At 40.0% G+C, this 12375-nt stretch overlaps 1 protein-coding gene across 7 annotated transcripts in view; it reads right to left on the reverse strand.

Annotated features, from left to right (window-relative positions):
• Nucleotides 1-12375, reverse strand: part of SEMA3F (semaphorin 3F) — a 159070-nt gene that overhangs the window by 21376 nt on the left and 125319 nt on the right. For all 7 annotated transcript variants that reach the window (XM_058168332.1, XM_058168331.1, XM_058168335.1 and 4 more), the window contains 3 exons: nucleotides 11358-11477; nucleotides 1755-1894; nucleotides 1100-1214 (listed from right to left, as the gene is read on the reverse strand). In XM_058168332.1, the coding sequence (XP_058024315.1) occupies nucleotides 1100-1214; nucleotides 1755-1894; nucleotides 11358-11477 (375 nt within the window). The remainder of the gene's footprint in view (nucleotides 1-1099; nucleotides 1215-1754; nucleotides 1895-11357; nucleotides 11478-12375) is intronic.

The following is a 12375-nucleotide window of genomic DNA, read 5'->3' on the forward strand; positions in this document are numbered from 1 at the left end:
GGTAGGACATGAGGACAGTAGCATACAGATTTGCTTTGAGAAAAATGACCTCTTTTTTTCAGCAAAGCATTTCATTCATGGCTGAAAAATCACACATTTTAAAAACCCTGTCAAAAGTCATTGCTGCTACCATTTCTTATCTCCCCTTCTCTGACCTTCAATCTTAACTATCAAAAGCTTCCAAACTGCCTTTTAATGTTTATTGAATCATTCCAAATGCTAGTTTAGTCTTCTTGGTTTTAGGCAAATATCCATGGTTTCATTAATCTAAATGACTGTGCTTGTTGTCTCTTCAAGTCACAGTAGAACCTCTGGTCACAACCACAATTCGTTCCATAACTTTGGTCGCAAACAGATTTGGTCATAACCCGAATCTAATTTTGGAAATTTGGCACTTCCCAAAAAAAAATTGGCATGGAACAAGAAATCAGCAATGGGGGAAAAAAAATGTGAATTTTTTGGTTGGAACCCGATTTGGTTATGGTCGTTCAAGCGTTCAAGACCAGAGGTTCTTGAACGCTTGAACGACCATAACCAAAAAAAAAGACCAGAGGTTCTACTGCATACTATTTTTTAAAAAATTGTCCAAATTATACGTATATCATCTACTCAATGAAGTTGTGGGACACTTTGCATGTAAGACAGACTTCCCCAGCTTGATACCACAGCAGTTCCACTATCTATAATCCACATGGATGAGAGAGGTGAAGTATTATCAAATATCCTGAAGATAAACTTCAGTATTTTTCTCTTTCTTTTTTTTCTTCCTTAAGCATTCCTTAAGTGTAGCAAAAAATAAATATCTTAGCTCTGCACTGACAGAAAATTACTCTCATTTTTATTTAGAATTTAGGAGAAAAAGTTTTTCATTTTAAATTAAAACTATACAAGCATTTTTTTTCAGAGATAGCAATGCTGTTAACAGAGCTGATCTAATCTATTGGCTGCCAGTGGGAAATCTGCCTGAGCTTCGCAGACTAGGCCATCTCCTAAATTGCTTAGGGCTTCAATGGCTCTCTTACATATTCCCTCATCTCTTTCCATTTCTCCCCTCCACACCACCACATACACATGCAATCCCTGCCATGAATATACATACGGAGTTCATCGAAGTGTGTTTCAATTCCATCAGGCCCTGGGACAGAACAGATGAGCCGTGCCTTTAGGAATGTGCTCCATTTATTTACTAGGCAGCAATGGCCTCCATCGTCATTCTAAACCAAAGAAGAGCCGTGATTTAGGTTGAAATTCTATCTCAATCATGGAATTTCAGTGGTTAAGGGTGGGCTTGTCATTCTTGCTCTCAGCAAAACTCATTTCACCAGGTTGTTGGCATAAGAAACAACATAGAAGTGCTATATGTTCTGTCTAGGATATACTGTAAATGTCATGATTATTTTTTAAAGCCACAGAGGCTATAGTTTTTAACTGCAACCTAACCATGCTGGAATCAATAGGGTTTATTTTAGGCTTGCTCTTAAACTGGAATATTAGACTCTTTTTTTTTGAAATGTTCCCACAGGGGAAAATTATAGGAGCAAGAAAGACGACTGTAGGGAAATGGACAGATATTCTAGCTATAGAACAATATACCAAAGTATGATAAGAGGTAGGATAACAATGAGGGCAGAGGAGGTTTTTACCTTTTGAAAAAGGTGGATGGGGGAATACAGAAATGTTTAGAGTTATGTAGATTTTTTTTTTTTTGTATGGGAAACTCTCAACATCACCCAGTGCGGTTCTTCTGCACTCACCAAGCAAATGCGTCCAATGCGGGAATAGACAACTGGGCTCTGTGGAGAATCGGTGGCTTTTTCTCGAAAGAAAAAATACAGCTTGTCATCATTTTTCTCAGCACTGTCTGGGATGAGCTTTGCATGGACAAATGCTGGATCTGCAGAGGGGAATAAAACCAAGACAATTACTAGGAGAAAAGAACTGGGGAAATAGTCCCCAAATATTCCTCCCATTCTCCAGAAATTTACAGCAGTGGTAGCCAAACTGAGCCCTCTAAAGCGTTGGTGTGGCCTTCAGACATTTCTACACATTGTTTTCAAATGTTAATTTGAAGGGTAAAATAATGAAATACATGGCTGGAGCCTACTAGCTACATTTTTGCCGCAGAAGTGAGCCATCTGAAATGCCAAATTGATCCTCAGCATATCGTTTAAGAAAATAGAGAATACAGGTGCAACAACCCCTGTACAATTCCTCAGCAGCATTTTGGTGTCAGGATTCACCCACAGAAAAAGGAGCATCTTCCATTTTCTTTTCATGCTCCAAATCTACTTTAGTTAAGGCTTGAACTTAGCTTATTGTTCCAGAATACAAAGCACTGCCAAGTTAACTGGCTCGAAACTCTATCAACTGGCAATTTTTCCTAGCATATTACAATGGAACATATTGCTTGTTCTGTTAATTGCAGCTATTTGCCTCACATTTTCTGTAGCCTTGTCTGGGACACAATTCTTTTATCTGAAATTAAATTCTCAGTTGAAAAATGATCTAGACTGAAAGAAAGTTGTTGCATGCCAAAAGTTGGGTCTCACTTTTTGGAGCACATATTTTGTTCGCAGAATTCTTTCTTGACCTGCAATGTCTCTTTTGAATAGCTCACATGGGGAAATTAGCTTGAAACATCTGTGTTCACATACCGGAAACCTGATCTGACTTTTTTTTTTGGCGGAGGAGGGTGCCTTCAAGTCAGCATCATATTCCTGGTTGGATGAGTCTCTGCAATTTTCTTGGCAAGGTTTTCCTGAAGTGGTTTGTCATTGTCTCCTTCCTAGGGCTGAGAGAAAGTGACTGGCCCAAGGTCATCCAGCTGGCTTTGTGCCCAAGGTGGGTCTTCCGGTTTCTAGCTGATGCTTTAACTGCTACACTAAACTGGCTTTTAATCTGTTGCTTCCCCAAAAGTTAGAAGATAAATTATCTTGTCAGAGAATAGAAGCAATTTTAATACTGCAACTGCAGGAAAATTCACCAGCACTAATTTATATTTCCATTCTCATGGTGCGTACCAAACTAATCTTGGTTTTTTTGGAACTGTGAAGTAATTTGGTGAATTTTCTGGATCCTAAAAGAATATTGGAATTTTAGTTGAGTATAAAAAGTACAAGCATATATAAGTTTACAGATATAAGTATAAACATGATTATGAATACATGAAATGGATACGAATAAAAGGGGACATTAGGACAGGGATGGTAGGCATGTTTTTGCTCTTACGCACCCCCCTTACAGACCTCTTGGGAATGGGGTGAGGTGAACAATAGCCAGTCTAAGGTTAAAATTTTGGGGGTTTTGGGATGAAACCATAGAGTCAGGTAGTGCATTCCAGGCACTGACCACTCTGTTGCTGAAGTAATATTTTCTGCAATCGAGTTTGGTGCGGTTTACCTTGACTTTGTATCTATTGCGTGCTTGTGTATTGTTGTGGTTGAAGCTGAAGTAGTCATTGACAGGAAGGACATTGTAGGAGATGATTTTATGAGCTATGCCAGTGATGGCGAACCTTTTTGGCACTGAGTGCCCAAACTGGAATGTGCGTGCATGTGCCCATGTTGTAGCACCGGAAATCCAAAGACAACCGGCCAGCATGCACATGCCTGTTTTGGGGCTGTTTTTGGCCATATTTTTGGCCGTTTTTTGGTCCTTTTCAGGCCCTTTTCCAGCACTCCAGTGCCTGCGAAGACCAGCTGCCAAAACAGCAACTGGCAATGGCGTGCATGCCCACAAAAAGGGCTCTGTGTGTTACCTCTGGTACGTGTGCCATAGGTTTGCCATCACAGAGCTATGCTTAGGTCATACCGAAGGTGGCATAGTTCTAAATTTTTTAAGCCCCAAATTTCAAGTCTGGTGGCATAAGGTATTTTGTTGCGAGCGGAGGAGTGGAGGACTCTTCTTATGAAATATTTCTATATAAATGCTGAATCAAGGCAGGGTCAACTTTTTCCCTACATTTTGGGTTTTTTACAGTGGCAATTTGGGTGTTCGCAAGTAGGAGATGGAGACGTGTCAATGTCCTGCTTTGGCTCTCTTGAATTTTAAAGCCTGTCACATCCAACCCAGAGTCTTGGGACTCTGGATCAATAGATCTATATTCCTTGAATGTCTTTTTTAAAACTGATCGAAATATTCATAGCTTAATTACCGGTACATGCTGTGTAAAGACCCAGCTTTTTCTTAAACGAAAGCATTTGAAACACCAATCCTTTTGATTGCCTCATCTGCATTTTTTCAGCTATATAACCTTTTTCAAATATGGTAATCAGAATCGTACATGATACCGTAGATGTGAATGCGTCGATTTGTATAAGACCCTTACTATGCTGATAGTTTGATTTTTAGTTCCTTTCTTACTGACATCTAACATGCAAGTTGCCTTTAAGGTTTACCTCTGTAAATTAATTATGGTTTAAATGTTTTACACTTTAATTTAAAAAACAACAACATTTCTTTGGGCAATATTTCATACCCCAGCCTCACCACCCTCCCAAAAGAATCTCAACTACTTTTGGAGCGAATCCCACAACTATTGCTGTTCGTTGCAGTGAAACCCCCTCCTGGAATGTGATGATAGTTGCAAGTCTTTGTCTCAGCCAACAGAAATAAATGTTGACACAGTGTTCAGTGAGTTAAGCAGCTATTCATCGCAGCTCTGCAGAAAACGTAGCAAGCGGCCTGATTAACTGGGCCATAGTCCACTCTGGTGGTGTTCTGAATTCTGCTCCTTATATGATTTATTTATTTTTATTTATTTATTTATTTAGTCAAACACAATATATATAAATACAAGCATGAAATAGCCACACAAATTGAATACAACCAAAGGGAACATTAGGACAGGAACGGTAGGCACCCTTGGTGCTCTTATGCACGTATTATCCCATTTGTAATGTAAAAAGAGGAAATAAAGAATTCTTTACTTACACAGCAGTGCTTGAAAAGAGCGAACAGGAATGCATACTAGATAAAAGTGCTGAGGTAGTGTTTCTCAACATTTGGGCAACAAAGCCACCCCAAATTTGTTAGTTCTGCATTCCCTTATCTAAATAGAAACCACACTCAGTGCTTTATTTCTTGCATCAGCTTATTTTCTGTTCAGCTCCTATAGACCCATCCTATGTATTAGCATATTAAAGAAGGTGTCCACGGTAGTTTAGCTGCACGTAGGATGGTTAAGAAAAGAAATAAAGCTTCTTTTCAAGTAATATATCACAGTACTTCATGGCATGGTTTGTGCTATATTCAGGAAAACATTTATAACTTAGAAGATTAAGAATTTATTTGGACATAGCCTATGTTTTCACGGGAATCAGCAGAATATTGCTAGGAGTAAGTTGATCAACTCTGCAAGTCCTTTTATGGACACCTGCTTTCCTTTCAGTGGATGATAACCAAAGTTGGGCTATTGTTGTGCTAAAAGATAGTAAAGGGAAAAGCTATAAAACTGCTTTAAAAACCACGATTAGGTTAACTAAAATTAAAGTTTGGCTAAAATTCAGCTGATGAATAAAATATAATAAGATAATAAACTGTGCTATCTAAAAAATTTTTTTTAAAAAAGCTACTGCAATAGAATTTGCAATGCTTAACAGATTAGAGATAGCAATGTAACACTCAGGCAAGCATTGGGCATGATTGGTTCTAGCCAGCAGCCCAATTCCTAGGAAGTTTTGCAGGTTGTTTGGCAGAACGTGGCAACAGTATGCATTATGTGGGAATCAGAAAATAGCCTGAAAATGTAATATTGGTTTGTATGGCCTGGCAAACCTAGCTAGTGGTGGATGTCTCTGTAAAACAGGCAGAAGAAGAAGACATGCTTGGGGGTTTTCACTCGCCTGGGATTGTGTAGGCAGAAATGTGAAACACTGGGAAATCTTACTAAATTTGCAAATTTCAAAAACCGCTACAGAGATATATGCAACCAAATAAAAATTGAATGCACAAATTACCACACCAAGCAAGAAGAAGACCTTCTGCGCACAAATTCCAATCGTGCTTTTTATAATTTTGTGAACAACAAACTTAATGACTCGAGATCTATCCCACCACTAAAAGAATCTAACGGCAAAGAAAATAATGATGAAACAGTTAAAGCAAACCTCTTTAACACATTCTTCAGCTCAGTCTTTGTTAACAGCGATGGCTCATACCCGACATTCCCCAACCGCACCAACAATGACCTAACACATATAGATTTCACTGAAGAAAATGTTGAAAAAGCTCTTTGCAAACTGAAACAATCCCTATCTATAGGACCTGATGAACTATGTGCATACTTCTTAAAAAAGCTTTCCACTAATATAGCAGAACCCCTAAGCATAATCTTTGGAAAAGCCTTCATGACCAGTTCCCTTCCCAAACTTTGGTCACTAGCCACGGTCATCCCTGTCTTCAAAAAAGGAGACCCCAGCTTAGTTGAAAATTACAGACCAATCTCTCTATGCTGTGTCACCTGTAAAGTTATGGAATCTATCATCAATCAATCCATTACCCTCCACCTAGAAACAAACAATCTACTCTCTAATAAACAATTTGGTTTCAGAAAAAAATTATCATGTAATTTACAACTTCTTTACTGCAAAAATATATGGACTACTAATCTTGATCAAGGCAAAACAATAGATGCAATTTACATAGACTGTAACATAGCTGTAAAGCTTTTGACTCAGTGGTACACAACAAACTTCTTCTCAAACTATAATCCTACAGCATCTCCGGACCCCTCCACAATTGGATAACAGTGTTCCTGTCAAACAGACAACAAGTGGTCAAAATAGGCAGTGCCCTATCAAATCCTGTTCCTGTCAATAGCGGCGTTCCCCAAGGCAGTGTTCTTGGACCAACACTCTTCATATTATACATTAATGATCTCTGCCACCATATTAAAAGTAATTGTGTTCTCTTTGCTGACAATGTCAAACTATTTAACACTACCAACAGTATAGCTACCCTTCAAAAAGACCTTGCCTTTGTGTCAGAATGATCTAAAACCTGGCAACTCCAAATCTCAACCAGCAAATGCTCTGTCTTACACATTGGAAAAAAGAATCTAAACACTAAATACAAACTCGATGGACATTATCTTACAGATGACCCCCACCCTGTCAAAGACCTTGGAGTCTTCATATCCAATGACCTAAGTGCCAACACCCACTGCAACTAATCGCAAAAAAGGCATGTAAACCTAATCTTATGTAGCGTCTTCTCCGGAAACACTACACTACTAACCAGAGCTTACAAAACATTTGCTAGACCAATTCTTGAATACAGCTCACCTGCCTGGAACCCATACCACATTTCAGACATCAATACAATTGAACGTGTCCATAAATATTTTACAAGAAGAGTTCTCCACTCCTCCGAATACAACAAAATACCTTATGCCACCAGACTTGAAATCCTGGGTTTAGAAAACTTAGAACTCCGCCGCCTCTGACAGGACCTGTGTTTAACTCATAGAATCATCTATTGCAATGTCCTTCCTGTTAAAGACTACTTCAGCTTCAATCACAACAATACAAGAGCAAACAATAGATTTAAATTTAATGTTAACTGCTTCAATCTTGATTGCAGAAAATATAATTTCAGTAACAGAGTTGTTAATGCTTGGAATACACTACCTGACTCTGTGGTCTCTTCTCAAAGTCCCCAAAGCTTTAACCAAAAACTGTCTACTATTGATCTCACCCCTTTCCTAAGAGGCGTGCATAAGAGCACAAACGTGCCTACCGTTCCTGTCCTACTGTTTCCTTTCATTATATATATATATTTATTTTATTTATTTATTTATTTATTTATTCGTATTTCTATACTGCCCTATCTCCCTAAGGACTCAGGGCGGTGTACAGCCATATAAAAACACACAAATATACAAAATAAAACATTCATCTAAAAAACTTATTATAAAGGCCAAATATTTAAAATAAGATATAAATAATAAAACCCAATTTAAACCAAAGCTAAAATTTAGTCGTTTAAAAATTTAAAACCCTAGTCCAGTCCTGCGCAAATGAATAGATGTGTCTTAAGCTCGCGGCGGAAGGTCCGAAGGTCAGGAAGTTGACGAAATCCTGGGGGAAGCTCGTTCCAGAGGGTGGGAGCCCCCACAGAAAAGGCCCTTCCCCTGGGCGTCGCCAGTCGGCACTGCCTGGCTGACGGCACCCTGAGGAGTCCCTCTCTGTGAGAGCGCACGGGTCGGTGGGAGGCATTCAATGGCAGCAGACGGTCCCGTAAGTAACCCGGCCCTATGCCATGGAGCGCTTTGAAGATCATTACCAAAACCTTGAAGCGCACCCAGAAAACCACAGGCAGCCAGTGCAGTCTGCGCAGGAGAGGTGTTACATGGGAGCCACGAGGGGCTCCCTCTATCACCCGCGCAGCTGCATTCTGAACTACCTGGAGTCTCCGGGTGCTCCTCAAGGGGAGCCCCATGTAGAGAGCATTGCAGTAGTCCAGCCAAATGTCACGAGAGCATGAGTGACCGTGCACACGGCTTATATATTATATAGTTATTTTCATGCTTATGCTTATATATACTGTTGTGACAAATAAAATAATAAAAATAATAATATCTTCTAAAGCACAACAAAGAATGTTCTTTCTGCACCAACTCAGAAAGCTCAAACTGCCCAAGGAGCTGCTGATCTAGTTCTACAGAGGAATTATTGAGTCTGTCATCTGCACCTCTATAACTGTCTGGTTTGGTTCTGCAATCCAGCAAGACAGATACAGACTTCAGAGGATAATTAGAACTGCCTTCCAACCTGCCTTCCATTGAGGACCTGTGTACTGCATGAGTCAAAAAGAGGGCTGTGAAAATATTTACAGGCCCCTCACATCCTGGACATAAACTGTTTCAACTCCTACCCTCAAAACGACGCTATAGAGCACTGCACACAAGAACAACTAGACACAAGAACAGTTTTTTCCTGAATGCCATCACTCTGCTAAACAAATAATTCCTTCAATGCTGTCAAACTATTACTAAATCTGCACTACTATTAATCTTCTTATCGTTCCCATCACCAATCTCCTTCCACTTATGACTGTATGACTGTATCTTTGTTGCTTGTATCCTTACAATTTATATTGATATTGTTTCCAGATTGCTTATTTGTACCCTAGGACTATCATTAAAGGTTGTATGTTATGATTCTTGATGAAAGTATCTTTTCTTTTATGTACACTGAGAGCGTATGCACCAAGACAAATTCCTTGTGTGTCCAATCACATTTGGCCAATAAAAATTCTATGCTATGCTGTGCTGTGCTATTGAATGCAGCCAAATAGAGAGCATTGCAGTGAGCTTATCATGTCCACTTATTTCTTTTTCTCATTGAAGACATGGAATGTTTTGTAAATCCAAACTGATTATTTGGATGTCCATTTCTAATAACCTTCCCAATTTGACCCAAACATCCCTTTGTATAAGACTCTGCATAAGATTTATGTTGCTGCAAGAACACCTGTCCACTTTCAAAACTGTCTAAGAATTTCTAGGAGATTTGCAATTTGGAGAAGTTTGGTTATTTTCTTTAGAGCATCTGTATTACGAATTGCCAAGCATATGCTGGCCCATGTAATCCAGCATTGCTTATACGGATAGCTCTCTTCAGGTTACTAAAATGATATTCCTCTAAACATGATACTCATCCTCAGTTTACTCAGCTGTTTGTGCTGTTCCTTAACAGCTGGAATTGCAACCAACAGGAGGCTAAGATCTTTTCTTATTGGCTCCCATTCCAGGATGCACGCTGGAGGAGATGTGGCAAGGGATTAAATGCTCTGGATCAGTTATCAGAAATGACAAGAGTACAAACCTGCCCTTGACCATCAAATTTGTAAGGAGGAATAATGCCAGAAACAGCCTGCTTTTGAATTAACAGAACAGGGGAGATATGTCACGGGCACGGAAGCAAACAAAGGGGCCTCCCAGCTGATAATAGTTGTACTCCTCCCCAGCTGGCTAAACAAAATTATATAAAGGTCAGTTGTCACTTAGGACAGTTATGTCACCTCCAGCAATGTGATCTGCTAAGTGTAAACAAATGAGCATTTGCAGATTACTGCAGTCTGCTCTACGTGGGGCTGCCCTTGAAGATTACCCAGAGGTTACAACTGATCTAGAATGCAACAGCCTAGGAAGTGACGGATGTGGCGTGGTGTGCCCATGTCACACTGCTGCTCCACAAACTTGTGTAGTTTGCTTCTGGGCTCCCTGGTGAATTCCAGGGACTAGTTATCATCTATGAAGCCTGGATCTTTGAGGAACTACCTATCTTCCTTTGTTTCTGCCCATCTGGTAAGACTGCCCTCAAGTATTCCTCTGTTTGTTCAGCTATTTGGATCTGTCCTCTGCAGTAGTATCCCCCCAGAGATCCATATGGTTCCCACTCTGATGATGTTCCAAAATCTTTTTAAGCCTTTGCTGTTCTCCCAGGCAAGGTTGGGAACCTCTTTTGATTGCTTTTTGTTGATTTTTTTTCTTCTAGACCTTCGCCACTTGGGTTTTTTAAATATTTTATTGCTTTTGCTTTTAAAATGTAATCCATACAGAGTTGTTTGGCACTGAGCAACATCAAATAAACAAATATACTGTATATTCCCCAAGCACTGTATTTTTCAAACCATCCACCCATGAGGCATTTCAGATCTGTTGATGCTACAAGCATGAAAAAGAAAAAAGAAAGAAAGAACTTTATCCTGTTTTCTTGGACATAGATAGACAGCATGAGCAAAGAACAATAGAACAGAAAGGAGGAAGATTGAAAAAGAAATGTGTCTTTCACATGAAAGAGGGTATAGCTGAAGGATATGTAGAACGTCATGGGAATGGAAATCTAATAAAAAAAGACCCACAGGGCACCAAGAACGGAGATTGGATCCAATGAGCTTAATAAAGATTGGTAACTGAGTTAGGAGCAGGCTGTATATGGATAAATAAAAGAAACCAATCAGAGAAAGTTGATATGACTTGGCACAATACCATATACTTGGAAGAAATCAGGTCTGGAGAGTCATATACCACATTGTGCATTGACAGAGGGGATTTAAAAATAAGGAAGGAGATTGCTGGGTGCCCCACAAGCATAATGATAGCAAATTAGTGTATCAGTGTGCCAACTGTTATTTCTTTCTTAAAGGAACAGAGGGCAATCAAAAGAAAGTGAATGTAGGAACCCTTCAACTTTGCACAGACAACATTTCTGTTGCTTTCAGGAAAAAAAAAACATTTTCAAGAAACCAGTTTCACACCACACTGTGGCCTGTACAATGGACTCAGTTGTCAAACACCATCTCCTTCTCTTCTCCTCCCTTACAAACTCTGTTGTGTTATGCCCCTCACTTACCATTGAGCCAACGTGAGTTGTATTGGTCAGTTCTCATGGCAGTCTGCTTGCCCAAAGTGCGGAAGATGGCTGCATCTGTGCCCATGAAGTCAATGTAGACACCAGCATAGAGTTCTTCATCTGTAAGCAAGGGTCAAAAACAGGGGGAGGGGGAGGAAGAGAACACAATTGTTCTGTTCTAAGGTATGCCTCATTGAATTTCTTGTCATTACTGTACTGACATGCTGACAGAGTGTCCTGGAAAAAGTTGCCCAACACAACTTTTGTGTTGAGGGCATTAGGGCTGGAAAAGTTAAGCTAGATGATGATAAATGACCCCCTTCTTTCCTATGCTAGGAACAAAGCAAAGATACCCTACTCAGCTGGGATGCCCATTTACGCATTCCGCTGATTTGCTGAATGAACGATAACAAAGGAACCCAGAATGTCTACAAACAGAAGAGAGCACTGTCTGCATTTTTCATATAATATCCTATGAACAGAGCAGACGAAGATTAGAAAGGAGCTTCCCCCAGGCCCTTTTTTCCCTGTGTACAAGAATTGTGGGTGGCAACCTAAATGTGAATTGAATATTGGGAAGGGAAGCATGTTTAGGGCAGTGGTGAAATCCACTTATCTTTGCTACTGGTTCGGGAATGGGAGCATGTGGGAGCGTGCACATGCGTCTCTTCTGCACATGCGCAGAGGGTCAAAAACTGGACGTAGTGACGTCCCAGCGGGTGGGTGGAGCCCCCCACCGCCGGCGCTACCGGTTCGCATGAACCAGATAGATCCAGCAGGATTTCACTGCTGTTTTAGGGAGATTATTCGCTAGCCCACCTTAGAAATCTTTAGTGATGACTTTGGTGTTTAATAGAGGTCAAGAGGAGAAACTGAATCCAGAATGTACTTTTACTGAATGGGACCAACTATAACAATGCTGAAGTGTGGGGAGAGTGGATCTTATCAACCGATTTTTCCTGTCACAGTTTTGCCTTTAGTCACAAGACCTGCTGCTCAGGTTAGTGCTTCATTAGGC

This window comes from Ahaetulla prasina, chromosome 2, assembly GCF_028640845.1.
Source record: "Ahaetulla prasina isolate Xishuangbanna chromosome 2, ASM2864084v1, whole genome shotgun sequence".
In the NCBI taxonomy this organism is placed as follows: domain Eukaryota; kingdom Metazoa; phylum Chordata; class Lepidosauria; order Squamata; family Colubridae; genus Ahaetulla; species Ahaetulla prasina.